Here is a 20,670-nt window from a genome sequence, read left to right as displayed (position 1 = left end):
GCCATTATATACACCCGATGCACCACCTTAAACCGAATTAAACTGAGCCTGGCACATGATGAGGAGGAGTTCACCTGCCCAGGGCGTCGGCCCACAGGCCCTCATCCAGCTCCTCCTCCCACTTGCCCTTCAACTCCTCCGCTGAGGCTTCCTCCACCTCCTGCAGATCCTGATATATGTCCGACACCTTCCCTACCCAGATGCCAGACACCACCCTGCCCTGGATCCTATGCAGGGGCAGCAGCGGAAATGTCCCCACCTGCTTTCTAAGAAAGTCCTGAACCTGGAGGTACCTGAACGCATTCCCCGGGGGTAAGCCAAACTTCTCCTCCAGCGCCTGCATGCTAGGGAAAGTCCCGTCTATAAACAGGTCCCCCATCCTCCTAATACCTGCCCTATACCAGCCTTGGTATCCCCTATCCAACCTACCCGGAGCAAATCTGTGGTTATTCCGTATCGGGGTCCACACCAAGGCCCCCTCCCTCTCCCCAGTGTCTCCTCCACTGCCCCCAGATCCTCAGTGCCGCCGTCACCACCGGACTAGTGGTGTATCGCGCCGGCGAGAATGGCAGCGGAGCCGTAACAAGTGCCCCTCGACTGGTGCTTCTACACGACGACGCCTCCAACCGCCCCCACCTCCATCACGCATTTCCTGATCATGGCCACATTGGCCGCCCAGAATACCCTTTTGACTCGCAGGGTTTTATTCGCCCACACAAATCCCGTCACAATCTTATTCACCCGCTTAAAGGAGGACTTGGGGCTGAAAATGGGGAGGCACTGAAATACGAAGAGGAACCTGGGGAAAACCGTCATCTTCACAGTCTGCACCCGTCCCGCCAAGGAAAGCGGGAGCATATCCCACCTTTTAAACTCTCCCTCCATCAGCTCCACTAGCCGGGTTAAGTTGAGCCTGTGCAGGACATCCCCAGTTCCTGGCCACTTGTATCCCAAGTACCGAAAGCTCCTCTCCACTATCCTGAGCAGGAGCTCCCTCAGTCTCTCCTCCTGGCCCCTACCGTGGACCACGAACAGCTCACTCTGCCCCACGTTCAACTTATACCCCGAGAACCACCCAAAGTCCCCCAGGATCCGCATGACCTCCCCCATCCCCTCTAACGGGTCCGAAATATACAACAGCAGTCATCCGCGTAGAGGGAGACCCGGTGGTCCTCCCCTCCGCGCACCAGTCCCCTCCAATCCCCCGAAGTCCTGAGTGCAATGGCCAACGGCTCAATTGCCAGGAGAAACAGCAACGAGGACAGGGGACACCCCTGTCTCGTCCCCCGATGCAGCAATCTTCCGACCTTAGCCGGTTTGTGGACACACTCGCTACAGGGGCCTAATACAGCAGCTTGACCCACCCTATAAATCCCTCCCCAAATCCAAACCTGCCTAACGCCTCCCACAGGTACTCCCACTCCACCCTGTCAAAGGCTTTCTCCGCGTCCATCGCAGCCACCACCTCCACTTCCTCCGAGGGCATCATGAAATTCTACGGGGAAGCTGTCCGGGCCCGGGGCCTTGCCCGTCTGCATGCCTGCCAGCCCCACGACTACCTCCTCCAACCCAATCGGGGCCCCCAGTCCCTGCACCCGCTCTGCTTCCACCCTTGGGAACCTCAACCGGTCCATGAACCGCCTCATCCCTTCTCCCTCCCCGGGGGGGGGGTTCCGACTCGTATAACCTTCTGTAGAACTCCCTGAAAACTTCATTGACCCGCTCTGGGCACAGTTGCCTTCCCCATCCCGCACTCCCCCAATCTCTCTGGCCGCCTCCCTCCTGCGCAGCTGGTGCGCCAGCATCCTACTCGCCTGCTCCCCATACTCATAAACTGCCCCCTTCGCTTTCCTCAGCTGCGCCTCCGCCTTCCCCGTGGACAGCAGGTCAAACTCCGCCTGTAATTTCCGGCGCTCATTCAACAGCCCCCCCTCTGGGGCCTCCGCGTACCTATCTAACCTGAGTATCTCTCCCACCAGTCTCTCCCTCTCCGCTCTATGGGACCTAATGAAGATCAACTCTCCCCTAATGACCGCCTTCAGAGCCTCCCAAACCACTGCCACCGTCACCTCTCCTGTGTCATTCGCTCCCATATAATTCTCAATACTCCTCCTTATCCGCCCGCACACCTCTTCGTCTGCCAGCAGCCCCACATCCAGTCGCCAGAAAGGGCGCTGACCCCGTTCCGCCCCCAGTCACAGGTCCACCCTGTGCGGGGATAATAACCACACCTCTGGTCTTTGAGTCTAACCCAGAGTGAAACACTTGTCTCACCCATCCTTTCCTTAGTCTCGTCTGGTCCGCGAGCTTTAAGTGCGTCTCTTGTAACATGGCCACGTCCGCCTTCAACCCCTTTAAATGAGAACACACGCGGGACCGCTTGACCGGCCCATTCAGGCCCCTCACGTTCCACGTGCTCAGCCTGGGGGGGGGTAACCAACCCCCCATCCCGCCGACTAGCCATCTCCCTTTTTTGGCCAACCGCGTGCCCCCGCCTCCCTCCTCCAGCTCTCTTTCCTCCCCCCCCCCCTCCCCCCCCCCCCCCCCGGCGGGCCCCCGCCTGACTCTCCATCCATACCCCTCACCTGGCACCCCTTCAGTCAGCAAAGCAGCACCCCTCTCTCCCTCTCCCTCCCCCCACCCCCCGCCAAGCAACCGCTTAGCTCCAGTTTCCCCCCATTGTGCTTCCATGAGTCAGCTCACCCACGCTGACGGCGGCTGCTCCCGCCTCTATCTACCAACCCTTAACTTGTTGCCTCCTTCGGGCCGCCCTACCCTACCCCCTCCCCCACAGGGTAGAGTGGCAAGCGCCATCTGGGACCTCCCCGTGCGCCGGACAGCCCGTCCCGGGCGTTTCCCACCCCCTAGCACCAAACACCTGGAAGACAAAACACCTGGAAAACAAGCAAAACAAACAACAAAACCCCCAATCAAACTAGGGCAGACATGCTCATAAATGTATGCTTTACCCGCTGTCCTCCCCTCGGTCCCTCCCCATCCGCACATTTCACCCCCATACAACAGTCCCTTAGTTCAGGTCCAGCTTCTCCTGCCTGATGAACGACCACGCCTCGTCTGGGGTATCAAAATAGTGGTGCCTGTCCTGGTATGTTACCCACAGTCTCACCGGGTGCAGGAGCCCCAAACTTCATCACCGTGGAGGACCGCCTTCGCCCGGTTAAAACCTGCACGCCTCCTCGCCAGCTCAGCTCCCAGGTCCTGGTAAATTCGGATCTCGCCATTCTCCCACTTACTGCTCCGCTCTTTCTTCACCCACCGCAGGACTCGCTCCCGGTCTGCCAAGCGCTGAAACCGTATCACCATCACCCTCGGTGGCTCGTTTACCCTCGGCTTTCTGGCGAGCATCCTGTGCGCCCCATCCAGCTCCAAGGGCCGCAGGAAGGCCCCCGCGCCCATCAGCGTCCCCAACATTGTGGCCACGTACGTGCTCACGCCCATCCCCTCCGCTCCTTCAGGAAGGCCCACAATCCGCAGATCGTGGCTCCGAGACCTGAACTCAAGGTCATCCAGCCTCTCATGACATCTCTTATGGAGCGCCTCGTGCACCTCCACTTTCACCGCCAGGCCAGGATCTCGTCCTCCTTCTCCGCCACCTTCCTCCTCACCTCCTTGATCTCCTTCTCCTGCGCCTTCTGGGTCACTACAATTCTCTCCATGGAGGCCAGCATCTCCGTTTTCTGCTCCATGAAGCAGTTTTTCAGGAGCTCCTGCTGTTCTCTGGCCCACTGGGCCCATACTTCCCGATCTTCTCCGGCCACCATTTTGTCCTCCCGGACCTTCTTCCCCGGGTTCGAGCGGCCGCCGCTCCATTTAGCAGCCCGAAACACCGATCCCAGCGGGAGCTGCCGTTCGCGTGACCTAGGTCATGTTCGCTACCGGAAGTCCGCGGGCAGCATAATCAAAGACCCCTCCCACCCGGCTTACTCACTCTTCCAACTTCTTCCATCGGGCAGGAGATACAGAAGTCAGAGAACACGCACGAACAGACTCAAAAACAGTTTCCTCCCTTCTGTTACCAGACTCCTAAATGACCCTCTTATGGACTGACCTCAATAACACTACACCCTGTATACTTCATCCGATGCCGGTGCTTATGTAGTTACATTGTATACCTTGTGTTGCCCTATTATGTATTTTCTTCTATTCCCTTTTCTTCCCATGTACTTCATGATCTGTTGAGCTGCTCGCAGAAAAATACTTTTCACTGTACCTCGGTACACATGACAACAAACAAATCCAATCCAATGAAGGCACCACTGTCATCATCTTCATGTTGCAAATAACCCACAAGGAACAATGAATCAATTACATCCGCAGAATTCAAGGTGATATTTTCAAGCATCATTATTCTCTGATCAGCATGGACACAACATTGCACATCCAACTAAAATAGGCAGCCTTGAGCTTCACTTTCCACAAACCATGGAACTGATTGCTTTCTGATCATTTTTAATATATCCCTTATTCATATTTCAGTCTAACACTTCAATGCAGCACTAAGAGAAGTGCCCTCTCTAAAATGAGATGTTAAACTGTTATTACATTTCTCAGATGGGCATTAAAATATCCCATGGCACAATTCAATGACGAGCAGGTGAGTTCTCCCTGTTACCCTGGCCAACATGTAGCCCTCAACTAATAACTAAAACAGATCATTTAGTCATTTATTCCTTGCTGTTTGTGGAACTTGCTATGTGATTTTGGGTTTCCCACACCTCAAGGTGTTCATAGGCTGTGAAGCGTTTTGGGACAACTTGAGATTACGGAACACACTGTACACATAGAATTTACAGCACAGAAAGAGGTCATTCAGCCCAACAAGTCTCTGGCAGTGTTTAGGTCTCCTCCCAGACCGTCTCCTAATTCCATCAACATATCTGTCTATTCCGCTCTCCCTGGTGTTTATCTAGCATCATGTAAATGCATCTTTGCTAGTCAATCTACTCCCAGTGGCAGTAAGTTCCACATTTTATATACTCTGGGTAAAGAGGTTTATCATGAATTACAAATTGGGTTTATTTGTGACCATCTTATACTCATGGCCCCTAGCTCACGTCTCCCCAACAAGTGGATACATCTACATTTACCCGATCAATTTTTTTCACATTCTTGAAGATTTCTATCCGGTCACTACTCAGCCTTGCCTTTTCCAAAATAAGCCGCTGTCTGTTCAATTTTTCATGATAGATATAAGCTCTCGTCTGGTATCATTATAATAAACTTTTCTGGAACTTCTCCAGTGCTTCTATATCCTAATTATTTATGGAGACCAGAACTCTTCACTGTACTCCAAGTGTGATCTAACCAAGGTTCTATATAGGTCTAACACAACTTTTCGCCAGCGTTGGATTTTTTTTTTTTTAATGACTTTACTCACCTTTTTGCAACTTATGTCTTGTGCATCGGTTTCCTCAGACCCATATTCATCTACAGTTTAGCCCATTTCAACATTTGAGTTGCCTGTAAGTGAATAACCTTATTCCTCTTAGGTAAGAGAAGGGACGGGGATTTAAAACAGGAATTTAAGGAGCTAGGGTGGAAGCTGAGAGCCAGACAAACCATGTTGTCATCTCTGGTTTGTTGCCGGTGCCATGTGCTTGCGAGGTGAGGAACAGGGAGGGAGTTCAGATAAACACATGGCTGCAGGGATGGTGTAGGAGGGAGGGTTTCGGTTACGTGGATAATTGGAGTACATTCTGGGGAAGGTGGGACCTGTACAAACAGGACAGTTTGCACCTGAACCAGAGGGGCACCAATATCCTGGGAGGGAAATTTGCTACGGCTCTTCGGGGGGGGGTTTAAACTAATTTGTCAGGGAGATGGGAAAACGAGCTGTAGTCCAGAAGCCAGTGTTCAGAGTAGTGAGGTACTGAGGAGGGTATCAAGGTCACAGGAGTGTACTGGCAGACAGAAAGGTGGGTTGAAGTGTCTGCTTCAATGCAAGGAGCATCCGGAATAAGGTAGGTGAACTTGGAGCATGGATTGGTACTTCGGACTACGATGGTGTGGCCATTACGGAGACATGGTTAGAACAGGGACAAGAATGGTTGTTGGACATTCCGGGGTATAGCTGTTTCAGTAAGGGGGCTGAAGGGTGGGTCAGTAAATTTGCTGATGACACCAAGATTGGTGGAGTAGTGGATGAGGTGGAGGGCTGTTGTAGGCTGCAAAGAGACATTGATAGGATGCAGAGCTGGGGCGAAGAATGGCAGATGGAGTTTAACCCTGATAAGTGCGAGATGATTCATTTTGGTAGAGACAATTTGAAGGCGGATTACAGGGTCAACGGCAGGGTTCTGAGGAATGTGGAGGAACAGAGGGATCTTGGGGTTCATGTCCACAGATCTCTGAAGGTTGCCACTCAAGTGGATATAGGCCGTGAAGAAGGCCTATAGTGTGTTAGCGTTTATTAACAGGGGGCTTGAGTTTAAGAGCCGCAGGGTTATGCTGCAACTGTACATGATCCTGGTGAGACCATATTTGGAGTAGTGTGTGCAGTTCTGGTCACCTCACTATAGGATGTGGAAGCATTGGAAAGGGTGCAAAGGAGATTTACCAGGATGCTGCCTGGTTTGCAGGATACGTCTTATGAGGAAAGGTTGAGGGAGCTAGGGCTTTTCTCTTTGGAGCGGAGGAGGGTGAGAGGTGACTGAATAGAGGTTTATAAGATGATGAGGGGGATAGAGAGAGTGGACATTCAGAGACTATTTCCTCGGGTGGATGTAGCTGTTACAAATGGGTACAACTATAAGGTTCAGGGTGGGAGATATAGGAGGGATGTCCGAGGTAGGTTCTTTACTCAGAGAGTGGTTATTAGTGTGGAATGGACTGCCTGCTGTGATAGTGGAGTCGGACACTTTAAGAACTTTCAAGTGGTTATTGGATAGGCACATGGTGCACACCAGAATGACAGGGAATGGGATAGCTTGATCTTGGTTTCGGACAATGCTCGGCACAACATCGAGGGCCGAAGGGCCTGCTCTGAGCTGTTCTATGTTCTCTATGAAAATGTGCCTTCTCACACTTGCCTGCATGGAAGTTCATAAATGCATATGAATCTATTTTTTTTTCTACTAGACTTTCAGCACCATCAAGAATTTGCTTCCCTCTCGCTCAGATAATTCAATGAGTCTATCTTCTGAGCAGAAGCATGGAAAATAGGATAATTCCAGGTTTCAATCCCAGTCTGTGTTGAGCTACTGATCTGCAGTCATCCCAGAGGTTTTTGCTCCTGTTCATTAGCCAGTAATCAGTGCTGGGACAACAGAGATGCAAACTGAAGATAAAAGCAACTTACTGCGGAAGACTCATGCACACCTGAAACGTTAGCTCCCTTCTCCCTCCATAGATGCTGTCAGACCTGCTGACACTATCCAATATTTTCTGTGTTTGTTACAGATGTATACTGAATGGGTTCAATGTGATACAACTGGTTTTTTAAAAAATTCATAATGGATGCTGGCATAGCTAGTATTTATTGCCACCCCTCCCCCTTTACAACTCCAGCAGAGGGCAGTAGAGCGGAGCTGCTGATTGGCTGTTGTGGGGGAAATTTGCATACGTCCGTTGAGCTCACCCTACCTTGAAGGTGTACCTGAGCAAGAGACCCTAGCTGTTCAGTGAAGACAAGCATCCAGCAGAGGGCAGAATAGCAGAGCTGCTGATTGGCTCTTACGGGGAAAAGTTGCATACGTCCGTTGAGCTCACCCTACCTTGAAGGTGTACCTGAGCAAGAGACCCCAGCTGCTCAAGTGAAGACAAGCATCCAGCAGAGGGCAGTAGAGCAGAGCTGCTGATTGGCTGTTGTGGGGGAAATTTGCATAAGTCCGTTGAACTCACCCTAACTTGAAGGTGGTTTGTGGGGGAGCTGTTGTCAAGTGACACTTAAACCCGAAACACTTCTTCAGTGTTTCCCTCCCTAACCCCCTCGTCGAACCAAATAAAGAACAACCGCTGTAAATATCAAGAGGAAGGCTCGAGGGCAGGTAGAAGTAGAAAGAAGTTGAACCGTGACATCACAGCCTGCAGGTAAGGGATTGGCTCATGACTGGGAAGTAGTTGTTCTTTTATTTTCCCTCAGGTGTTATCATGCGGGGCGCAGAGGTTGCTGAGCGAGTGCTTGCTGAGAAGGGGAGTGAACAACAGGCAAGCTCTTTCTTTTTTTATCTAGAGGGGATGGCAGGGAAGGTAGTGCAATGTTCCTCCTGCAGAATGTTTGAGGTGAGGGACACCATCAGTGTCCCTGATGATTTCATCTGTGGGAGGTGCACCCATCTCCAGCTCCTCAGAAACCGCGTTAGGGAACTGGAACTGGAGCTGGATGAACTTCGGATCATTCGGGAGGCTGAGGTGGTCATAAATAGAAGCTTCAAGGACGTAGTTACTCCGAAGAATAAAGATAGATGGGTGACGGTGAGAGGGGCTGGGAGGAAGCAGTCAGTATAGGGATCCCCCTGTGGTCGTTCCCTGTAGTAACAAGTATACCGCTTTGGATACTGTTGGGGGGGGGGAAACTTACCAGGAGTAAGCCATGGGGTACAGGTCTCTGGCACAGAGTCTGCCCCTGTTGCTCAGAAGGGAAGGGGGGGGGGGGGAAAGAGGAGTAGAGCATTAGTCATTGGAGACTCCATAGTTAAGGGGATAGATAGGAGATTCTGTGGGAATGAGGGAGACTCGCGGTTGGTGTGTTGCCTCCCAGGTGCCAGGGTGCGATGTCTCGGATTGTGTTTTCAGGATCCTTAAGGGGGAGGGGGAGCAGCCCCAAGTCGTGGTCCACATAGGTACCGACGACATAGGTAGGAAAAGGGATAGGGATGTAAGGCAGGAATTCAGGGAGCTAGGGTGGAAACTTAGATCTAGGACAGTTATCTCTGGGTTGTTACCAGTGCCACGTGATAGCGAGACGAGGAATAGGGAGAGAGAGGAGTTGAACACGTGGCTACAGCGATGGTGCAGGAGGGAGGGTTTCAGATTTCTGGAAAATTGGGACTCATTCTGGGGTCGGTGGGACCTCTACAAACGGGATGGTCTACACCTGGACCAGAGGGGGACCAATATCCTGGAGGTGAAATTTGTGCATGCTCTTCAGGAGGGTTTAAACTAGTTCAGCAGGGGCTTGGGAACCTGAATTGTAGCTCCAGTATACAGGAGGTTGAGAGTAGTGAGGTCATGAGTAAGGTTTCAAAGTTGCAGGACTGTACCGGCAGGCAGGAAGGTGGTTTAAAGTGTGTCTTCTTCAATGCCAGGAGCATCCGGAATAAGGTGGATGAACTTGAGGCATGGGTTGGTACCTGGGACTTCGATGTTGTGGCCATTTCGGAGACATGGATAGAGCAGGGACAGGGACGGGAATGGTTGTTGCAGTTGCCGGGCTTTAGATATTTCAGTAACCTCAGGGAAAGTGGCAAAAGAGGGGGAGGAGTGACATTGTTAGTCAAGGACAGTATTACAATGGCAAAAAGGCATTTGATCAGGACTCGTCTACTGAGGTAGTATGGGCGGAGGTTAGAAACAGGATAGCAGAGGTCACCCAGTTAGGGGTTTTCTATAGGCCTCCGAAAAGTTCCAGAGATGTAGAGCAAAGGATTGCAAAGATGATTCTGGATAGGAGCAAAAGCAACAGGGTAGTTGTTATGGGGGACTTTAATTTTCCAAATATTGACCGGAAACGCTATAGTTCGAGTACCTTAGATGGGTCCGTTTTTGTCCAATGTGTGCAGGAGGGCTTTCTGACACAGTATGTAGATAGACCAATGAGAGGCGAGGCCATATTGGATTTGGTACTGGGTAATGAACCAGGCCAGGTGTTAGATTTGGAGGTAGGTGAGCACTTTGGTGATAGTAATCACAATTTGATTACGTTTACTTTAGTGATGGAAAGGGATAGGTATATACAGCAGGGCAAGAGTTATATCTGGGGGAAAGGCAATTATGATGCGATGCGGCAAGACTTGGGATGCATCGGATGGAGAGGGAAACTGCAGGGGATGGGCACAATGGAAATGTGGAGCTTGTTCAAGGAACAGCTACTGCGTGTCCTTGATAAGCATGTACCTGTCAGGCAGTGAGGAAGTGGTCGAGCAAGGGAACCGTGGTTTACTAAAGCAGTCAAAACACTTGTCAAGAGGAAGGAGGCGGCTTATGAAAAGATGAGACATGAAGGTTCAGTTAGGGCACTCGAGAGTTACAAGTTAGCTAGGAAGGACCTAAAGAGAGAGCTAAGAAGAGCCAGGAGGGGACATGAGAAGTCTTTGGCAGGTAGGATCAAGGAGAACCCTAAAGCTTTCTCTAGATATGTCAGGAATAAATGAATGACTAGGGTAAGAGTAGGGCCAGTCAAGGACAGTAGTGGGAAGTTGTGCTTGGAGTCCGAGGAGATAGGAGAGGTGCTAAATTAATATTTTTCGTCAGTATTCACACAGGAAAAAGACAATGTTGTCGAGGAGAATACTGAGATTCAGGTTACTAGACTAGAAGGGCTTGAGGTTCATAAGGAGGGCTTGAGGTTCATAAGGAGGAGGTGTTAGCAATTCTGGAAAGTGTGAAAATAGATAAGACCCCTGGGCCGGATGGGATTTATCCTGGGATTCTCTGGGAAGCTAGGGAGGAGATTGCTGAGCCTTTGGCCTTGATCCTTAAGTCAACTTTGTCTACAGGAATAGTGCCAGAAGACCGGAGGATAGCAAATGTTGGCCCCTTGTTCAAGAAGGGGAGTAGAGACAACCCGGTAACTATAGACCAGTGAGCCTTACTTCTGTTGTGGGCAAAATCTTGGAAAGGTTTATAAGAGATAGGATGTATAATCACCTGGAAAGGAATAATTTGATTAAAGATAGTCAACACGGTTTTGTGAAGGGTAGGTCGTGTCTCACAAACTTTATTGAGTACTTTGAGAAGGTGACCAAACAGGTGGATGAGGGTAAAGCAGTTGATGTGGTGTATATGGATTTCAGTAAAGCGTTTGATAAGGTTCCCCACGGTAGGCTACTATAGAAAATACGGAGGCATGGGATTCAGGGTGATTTAGCAGTTTGGATCAGAAATTGGCTAGCTGGAAGAAAACAAAGGGTGGTGGTTAATGGGAAATGTTCAGACTGGAGTCCAGTTACTAGTGGTGTACCACAAGGATCTGTTTTGGGACCACTGCTGTTGGTCATTTTTATAAATGACCTGGAGGGCGTAGAAGGATGGGTGAGTAAATTTGCAGATGACACTAAAGTTGGTGGAGTTGTGGACAGTGCGAAAGGATGTTACAAGTTACAGGGGGACATAGATAAGCTACAGCGCTGGGCTGAGAGGTGGCAAATGGAGTTTAATGCAGAAAAGTGTGAGGAGATTCATTTTGGAAGGAATAACAGGAAGACAGAGTACTGGGCTAATGGTAAGATTCTTGGCAGTGTGGATGAGCAGAGAGATCTCGGTGTCCATGTACATAGATCCCTGAAAGTTGCCACCCAGGTTGAGAGGGTTGTTAAGGCGCCGTACGGTGTGTTAGCTTTTATTGGTAGAGGGATTGAGTTTCGGAGCCATGAGGTTATGTTGCAGCTGTACAAAACTCTGGTGCAGCCGCATTTGGAGTATTCTGTGCAATTCTGGTCGCCGCATTATCGGAAGGATGTGGAAGCATTGGAAAGGGTGCAGAGGAGATTTACCAGAATGTTGCCTGATATGGAAGGAAGATCTTATGAGGGAAGGCTGAGGGACTTGAGGCTGTTTCTGTTAGAGAGAAGAAGGTTAAGAGGTGACTTAATTGAGGCATACAAGATGATCAGAGGATTAGATAGGGTGGACAGTGAGAGCCTTTTTCCTCGGATGGTGATGTCTAGCACGAGGGGACATAGCTTTAAATTGAGGGGCGATAGTTATAAGACAGATGTCAGAGGTAGGTTCTTTACTCCGAGTAGTAAGGGTGTGGAATGCCCTGCCTGCAACAGTAGTGGACTCGCCAACACTAAGGGCATTCAAATGGTCATTGGATAGACATATGGACGATAAGGGAATAGTGTAGATGGGCTTTAGAGTGGTTTCACAAGTCGGCGCAACATCGAGGGCCGAAGGGCCTGTACTGCGCTGTAATGTTCTGTGTTCTAACTGAGTGGCTTTCTGAGCCAATTCAGATGGTAAAGAGTCAAGCACGTTGCTGTGGGTCAGGAGTCACACGTAGGCCACAAAAGGTAAGGACCGCAGATACTTCCCTAAAAAGACATGAATGAACCAAATGGGGGTTTAACAGCCATCCAGTAGTTTCATGATCTATTACAAATATTAGTTTTTTTATTCCAGATTTAGTTAATTAACTAAATTTAAATTCACCAGCTGATGCAGTAGGAATTTTACTCAATGGCAGCACGGTAGCATTGTGGATAGCACAATTGCTTCACAGCTCCAGGGTCCCAGGTTCGATTCCGGCTTGGGTCACTGTCTGTGCGGAGTCTGCACATCCTCCCCGTGTATGCGTGGGTTTCCTCCGGGTGCTCCGGTTTCCTCCCACAGTCCAAAGATGTGCAGGTTAGGTGGATTGGCCATGATAAATTGCCCTGTGTGTCCAAAATTGCCCTTAGTGTTGGGTGGGGTTACTGGGTTATGGGGATAGGGTGGAGGTGTTGACCTTGGGTAGGGTGCTCTTTGCAAGAGCCGGTGCAGACTTGATGGGCCAAATGGCCTCCTTCTGCACTGTAAATTCTATGATAATCTATGAATGTCTCTGGATTCTTAGCTCAGGCCTTTAGATTACTAGTCTAGGAACAGATTCACTATTTTAATGCACCATCTACTGACCTTTCCTGTCAAAGTTCACAAGCATTGGCAAATTCGTGAAATGCCAATCAGCAACAGTTACTCATGGTGTTGTACCTCAGCAGGCAGTGAATACTTTCAGGGAGTTGAGTCAAATCAGTGGGATGGGGGGGGGGGGGGGGGGCGCAGTACCACCAAGGAGAGAAAAAGCAATGTTCTGAGGAAATGTTAGCGATTATGTTTTCAGTGCAGTTCTTACACAATTCAGGAAGTACATTACATACATACAATTATTATTCCAGTTCCACTATTGGATGTCAAATTCATCCTGTTCTATATGCTATTCAATTTGTTGCTGCTCCTTATCACAAGTCATCTATTACTTAATGATTTAAAACAACCAATGTTAGAAGTCAACAAAAACAAAAATGTGCAATGGGTCAATCAATGTACAAACAGGAAGAAAGCTAATGCATCAGGTTTCAAGTGCTTTGATGTACTCAACCTGAAACACTAACCAGAGCTTTCAAACCTGAAACATGAACCTATCATTCTCTTTCAGATGTTGATTGGCCTGCTGTACATTTCCAACATATTCTGATATCACAAATCAGCTCTTGTTCTTTTTGGACATTTGAAAGCACCCGTCCTTCACCATTTAACACCAACTTGTGAACACAATTCACTGCAATCGCATTATTTCATAATCACAAGCCCTGGACTAATACATTAACGTGAGCCAATACTGGAACATTAGTCAACGCAGATTAAGGCATTTGCAATACATTTGAGAAACCATACAATGACCCCACAACTGAGACATCATCATTTTAACAAGTCCGAGCGAATAGTAGCAGCTGGGTTCCTTTCACAGGCTAGTCCCAACACTGCAATTTTTATATGCATGACCTTATTGGTCATTTAAGATGAAGAAACCAGGGAAAAGAGTAGGGGGAAAAAACAATTGAAATGAAGAGTAGTCATGATTAAAATCAATTGAAGCCCTTTGACATATGTAGGCTTTGTTGACAATTAAGTTGTAGTACTCTCACAAGAAGCTGAACTAATTCAATACAACACCTAAAAGCTTTTGTGACTTTGGTAATTAAGATGTTAAAATACAAACAACAGAAATGTTTGCTATCGTCGATCATTAATGCCTGGAATTCACGGAGGAACATTCAGCCCACAACACTGCTCCAAATGCTCAAAAAACATGGAGCAAAGCATCATGTTGGTAGCTAGTGATCGAGTCAGAGCACCCATTACAGGATCCTTGCTGAGAGTTTGTTGATTTGTCAGCATGCTCAGTAGGATTATGCAGCAAATTCAGGAAAATACTTTTTAGTTGTAGCCATAAACTAATATACTTTAATGTTGTGCTAATATGTTCTTGCATGATGCTCTTCAGTCAGCACCTCAAATTAGATATTAGAACTGTAATGCTAGAAGTTTTTTTACAATTCAAATAGACTGTGTATATTTCATATCTACTATTACATTTTACCGACCACGGATAATGCTATGCTCTAATCAATGCAGACACAGCAACAAGAAAACATATGCAAAGAATATTTCAGATGTCAGATTTTAAAGCTGCGAGTTCCTATTGAATAAAGGCAGATGCAGTTTGTCTACAAATCCTGGTATATGCAGACTCATGTCAATTTAATGGAATCTAAATAAACTTGACAGGAAAAGAGAGTTCTATATAATTAAGTGTCAGCTCAGTGTTGCTAATAGCCATAATAAAATGGATGGAGTAAGCAGCAAGTTCAGTTACAGTAAACAGGTTGCTCAAATTGAAACCACTCCACCTTGGCACTAAGTCAAAGCCACTGTAAAACCACAATAAATGCTGCATTTTCTGCTCCTTCAGATCAAGAAATTAACCCAGCAACAACTGCAGAATTTCCAGCAAATGGTACAGGATTAAAACTTGTTCAAATGTCAGTCTTGGCTCAAACAATAGCACTGCCGGCCACAAGTCAGGAGGATGTGGGATTAAACCCACTCCACGGAGGGTGCACTTTGTTGTCGGAGGTCTCTTCATTCCAATGCAATGTTAAACCTAGAGCTCACCTGCCCTCCGAGATGGATATAAAATATCCCATGGCACTGTAGAACAGAGAGTTCTCCTGGTTTTCTGACGAATAATTATCGCTCAATCAACACCACAAAAATATTAAATGGGCATTCATCCCCTTAATTGATTGGATTGGATGTGTTTATTGTCACGTGTACCAAGGTACAGTGAAAAGTATTTTTCTGCGAGCAGCTCAACAGATCAAGTACATGGGAAGAAAAGGGAATCAAAGAAAATACATAATAGGGCAACACAAGTTATACAATGTAACTACATAAGCACCGGCATCGGATGAAGCATACAGGGTGTAGTGTTAATGAGGTCAGTCCATAAGAGGGTCAGCACTCTGTGCTGATTTGGGGCAGCACGGTAGCATTGTGGATAGCACAATTGCTTCACAGCTCCAGAGTCCCAGGTTCGATTCCGGCTTAGGTCGCTGTCTGTGCGGAGTCTGCACGTCCTCCCCGTGTGTGCGTGGGTTTCCTCCGGGTGCTCCGGTTTCCTCCCACAGTCCAAAGATGTGCAGGTTAGGTGGATTGGCCATGGTAAATTGCCCTTCGTGTCCAGAATTGCCCTTAGTGTTGGGTGGGGTTATGGGGAAAGGGTGGAGGTGTTGACCTTGGGTAGGGTGCTCTTTCCAAGAGCCGGTGCTGACTCGATGGGCCGAATGGCCTCCTTCTGCATTGTAAATTCTATGATGAAATTCTATGATTTAGGAGTCTGGTAACAGCGAGGAAGAAGCTATTTTGAGTCTGTTCGTGCGTGTTCTCAGACTTCTGTATTGCCTGCCCGATGGAAGAAGTTGCAAGAGTGAGTAAGCCGGGTGGGAGGGATCTTTGATTGTACTGCCCGCTTTCCGCAGGCAGTAGGTGGTGTAAATGGAGTCAATGGATGGGAGGCAGGTTTGTGTGATGGACTGGGCGGTGTTCACAGCTCTGTGAAGTTTCTTGTGGTCCTGGGCTGAGCAGTTGCCATACCAGGCTGTGATGCAGCCAGATAGGATGCTTTCTATGGTGCATCTGTAAAAGTTGGTACGGGTTAATGTGGACATGCCGAATTTCCTTAAGTTTCCTGAGGAAATATAGGTGCTGTTGTGCTTTCTTGGTGGCAGCGTGACGTGGGTGGACCAGGACAGATTTTTGGAGATGGGCACCCCTAGGAATTTGAAACTGCTAACCATCTCCACCTCGGCCCCATTATGCTGACAGGGGTGTGTACAGTACTTTGATTCCTGAAGTCAATGACCAGCTCTTTAGTTTTGCTGGCACTGAGGGAGAGAGTGTTGTCACTGCACCACTCCACTAGGTTCTCTATCTCTCTCCTGTATTCGTAGGAGTTATTCGAGATCCAGCCCACTATGGTCGTATCGTCAGCAAACTTGTAGATGGAGTTGGAACCAAATTTTGCTACGCAGTCAAGTGTTTACAGGGAGTAGAGTAGGGGGCTAAGTACGCAGACTTGCGGGGCCCCGGTATTGAGGACTATCATGGAGGTGGTGTTGTTGTTCATTCTTACTGATTGTGGTCTGTTGGTCAGAAAATAGAGGATCCAGTTGCAGAATGGGGAGCCAAGTCCTAGTTTTGGAGCTTTGATAGGAGCTTGGCTGGGATTATGGTGTTGAAGGCGGAGCTGTAGTCAATAAATAGGAGTCTGATGTAGGAGTCCTTGTTGTCGAGATGCTCTCGGGGTGAGTGTAGGGCCAGGGAAATGGTGTCTGCTGTGGACCGGTTGAGACGGTATGCGAATTGCAGTGGATCAAGGTGTTCTGGGAGTATGGAGGTGATGCGCTTCATGATCAACCTCTCGAAGCACTTCATTACGACTGAAGTCAGGGCCACCAGACGGCAGTCATTGAGGCACGTTGCCGAATTGTGGGACAGTGTTTACTCATATTAACTTCACTTTAAAAGTGACAAATTGATTGTAAGACACTTTTGGGGATCCTGAAGACGTAATATAAATGCAAGTACTTTCAAGTGAAATTAAGGGAATTGGTATGCAATTACATATTACAGCACTTTTCTTATTAAAAATAAAAAGTCAGGATTTGAAAGCAGGAAGAGAAAGATTAACTTTAGTAGTTAAGTCAAAACTTTTCTTTTTCCTTCCAAATAATAAGCAATAAGTTATGTACACAAATAAATTAAGGTTTCTTATCTGCTTTCTTTTACTCTTGCCATTTTAATACATACCATTCTTTCACACCATTTCTCCTGGAAATGGTTGACTGCTTCCTCCTCAGTCTCTCCCTATTCTCCTGGAAGGTCCTCAAAATGATCATTAAAAAATACACATCATCCTTTCTTTAACTTTACTTCAAGTTATTACTGCGTCAGTAGCAAAAGGGAATCACTAGCCCAATAATGTTTAGAAAAATCAAGGTAGCATATGGCAACCTCCTTGGCTTCCACAAATAAGGCTTGAATGAACACAATGGATTATAGATCACGATAAAACAATACTATAAACATTTTATAAATAAGTTTTGAGTACTAAATTGCTTTTTTCCAATTAAGGGGTAATTTAGCGTGGCCAATCCACCTGCCCTGCACATATTTTGGGTTGTGGGGGTGAGCCCCACACAGACACAGGGAGAATGTGCAATCTCCACACAGACAGTGAAAACAATATTATAAATATATGGAATATCCAATTAGTTTTCACAATATTCAATACAGGAGGCAAAATAAGTATCACGCGAGTACAGTTTTAGAATGAGTGGGAGAATGTAACCAAGATATTCTCGCTCTTTTAAGAGTTGAATGCACCAGCCATGCATTTTAGTACCTTTTGTTATTAAATCAGATTTATTTTTCTTCATTAGAGCTAGTGTTAGTAATAATAAAGGAGAACGTCGGTCTTTGTTGCCATCGTGCATATTAACCTTTCCATATTTTTCAAGCGGAGAACATCCTGCCCCACTCATCCATCATTCTCACCTTCATCTCCCTAATCCCAAATTTTAGCAAAATACTCCATCTTGTTTACAAATCTTTCCAAGGCCTCGCCTTACACCACCCTATCTCCATGTCCAAGTCCTGGTGCCTCATGCATGCACTATGGTCTTCTGACACTGAATTATTTTCTCTTTGCTACACTATAGGCAGCAGAATTTATAAGTGGCTTGACTCTTTTAAACTTTTTGTTCTGTTTTTCTATTTTCAAAAAGCCTCTTCAAAATCTCTCGCTTTGACTGCTACCTCCTAATCATATGGGTGACACAATAACACAGTGGTTAGCACTGTCGCTTCACAGCGCCAGGGTCCCAGGTTCGATTTCCGACTTGGGTCACTGTCTGTGTAGAGTCTGCATGTTCTCCCCACGTCTGTGTGGGTTTCCTCCAGTTTCTTCCCACAAGTCCTGAAAGACGTACTGTTAGGTAAATTGGGCATTCTCAATTCTCCCTTAGTGTTCCCGATCAGGCGCCGGAAGTGTGGAAACTCGGGGACTTCCACAGTAACTTCATTAAAGTGTTAATGTAAGCCTACTTGTGACAATAAGATTGTTATTGTTGTTATTTGTCCCACCTTGAAGCACCCTGCAGGCTTCATGCTAAAGGTGCTTTATAGGAGGATGTTATTGTTGTCGATCTCAGAAAATCTACCCTATAGACATAAAATAGGGTACCAGCCACCCCGAACAGGCGCCGGAATGTGGCGACTAGGGGCTTTTCACAGTAACTTCATTTGAAGGCTACTTGTGACAATAAGCAATTTTCATTTCATTTCATTTTCAAATACATTACCGTAGAAATATCTGGTTTAATCACTTCATTTATCTCTTCTTGTTCTTGCAATAAAAAAAATTAATTTCAGTGAGCCATTAGCTGAGGTATATATTTATGAACATGAAAACAATTATCTTGCACAACATAAAACTGCAAATTGTTTCTGCATCTTTAGAATCCACCTACCATATTACTATTAAATCAAAAGACATTAAAATCATTTTGCATGATTCTGTATGAGCCCATCACATGAGAGAGTTGAAAGTTACGACTTTTAGGATAAAAACCACTTCCCCATTTCTCCAATGAAACTTCAATAGTGGTCTAATGAAAGCTTGATTTGAAACACACACGCTAGTGTCTTATTAAAGGGATTTCCAAACTGCATTCCATAAACTCTTTGGGGCTCCTGAGGTGATTAGTTTTGTATTCATTGACCTATTAGCAGATTTGTTACAGTATGCAAATAACCAAATCATTACAATGATAATCCTGTTAGCTTACCCTGCCTTTCTATTGTAAGGGCAAGTGGTCCTTTGGAGTGCATTAATATCTGCAGGATGCTCCACAGAAAAACAGAGCAAGACAACAAATACACTTAACACAAGCACACCTAAAGACAAAAGAATCTTACTTCACAGAACCCAATTTGTGACAAACATTCCTGAGGGGCAAGCAACACTGCACCTGGCCCCAATACAATGCCCTTCACCCCAAACCAGAGTGCCAGTGGCAAAGTGCATTCGTAAACACAACCACGAATACATTGAACGGTTGATGCAGTCCTGACCTTTTTTTCGTTTAATTAACCTTCCCACTTGTCTTTCAGACATTTCCTCCTGTGCAGTTTGGTCATTTTGAGAATGGAAGGGGGAGGGGGGCAGTGTCAAGTTGGTTATATGGGGATTATTTTTCAGATACCTGAAGCACTTTCATTGGTGTGTGGCAATGCTGCAGTGGGTACCCATCCAAGCAGCAGACCCCCACGCCTGCCGTGGCTTCCATAGAAAGAGGCTTACGATGCCCCATCGCTGACATCCCACCATATCAGACCCCTGGTAGTTGAATGCAGCGCTAGGATGACTACCGGGGGGGGGGGGTTGCTCTAATCCCTGGAGTCTACAAACCTTTTCCAGCAACCCTTACCCCCCAAAGGGGAAATGACAGGAGCTGCAGCCCGAGTCCCGGGGGGGGGGGGGGGGGGGGGGTTCAATGGGTTCCACCACCGAGCCGGCCATAATATCCCCCCGTTCTTACCTAATGGGTAGATATCGCCCTCCGCTCCCGCTATCGCCGCCTCCTCAGCCGCCGACGCTTCGCTCTCCCCTCCGGCCTCCGTCCCCGCTCCGTCCGGTTCCATTCAGTCCCTGATAGGATTTAATATTTAATTACGGGGGAGGGGGGGACCACGTAGGAAAGATTTTTTTTTCTATTTCTCTCCCCCCCCCCCCCCCCGGAAAAAAAACTGGATTTTATTGCAATTTTTAAAAAAAACAAATTCGTGTCAAGCGCGCGAGCCCCCTCTCTTCATTCACTCTTTTTCTCTTTTTCTCTCTCTCTTCCCCGCCGTTCAGTAACTGCCACCCGGCTCTGCTCACCGGCAACAAAAACATCGGCAGAGCCCGCGGCCGCCTCGTCACCGTTCTCTGTGCACCAGAACCCGTCGCGTCATCGCTGCGCGCGTACATCACTGGCGTCACCACACGCCACTCTGCCTTTCCCGATGAAGTCATTCCTTTTTTTGAACAGGTGTATGACATCACAGCCTACATTCGATGACGGCCATTCAGCCATTGAAGATTGATCCAATTTTCTTTTGCTCATTGCTTCCTCGGTTGCGGGTATCGCTGGCAAAGGCCAGCATTTATTGCCCATCACTAATTTTATTTCAAATGTTTTTATTAGATTTTCACACCCTACATTGTACAATTTGTTTTAAATTACATATTTCTAGTTCGAAGGTTAACTTACAGGTGTCATACCCGGGAGTAGTGTTTTGCAGAAAGTAATCAGGGTGCAGTTCTAGTTTATACGGAAAAATAAACCAAAAGAGATACATGTTACAAGATAAAGGAATTTAACAGAAAGCACCACGGGAGGG

The 20,670-nt window shown here is 47.4% G+C and overlaps 1 protein-coding gene across 4 annotated transcripts in view; it reads right to left on the bottom strand.

The window, feature by feature from the left end:
- The window catches only part of LOC140395181 (phosphatidylinositol 4-phosphate 5-kinase type-1 gamma-like), a 176,700-nt gene extending 156,489 nt beyond the window's left edge, over window positions 1-20,211 (bottom strand). For 3 of the 4 annotated variants that reach the window (XM_072482690.1, XM_072482691.1, XM_072482693.1), the window contains exon 1: window positions 19,827-20,211. In XM_072482690.1, coding sequence (XP_072338791.1) covers window positions 19,827-19,929 — 103 coding nt within the window. In that variant the 5' untranslated portion in view covers window positions 19,930-20,211. The remainder of the gene's footprint in view (window positions 1-19,826) is intronic. The other variant, XM_072482692.1, reaches the window with a different exon arrangement.
- Window positions 20,212-20,670: the final 459 nt, after the last annotated feature.

Source organism: Scyliorhinus torazame, chromosome 18, assembly GCF_047496885.1.
Source record: "Scyliorhinus torazame isolate Kashiwa2021f chromosome 18, sScyTor2.1, whole genome shotgun sequence".
Lineage (NCBI taxonomy): Eukaryota > Metazoa > Chordata > Chondrichthyes > Carcharhiniformes > Scyliorhinidae > Scyliorhinus > Scyliorhinus torazame.
The sequence above is the reverse complement of the archived record's forward strand: the minus strand, read 5'-3'. Positions and strand labels throughout refer to the sequence as shown.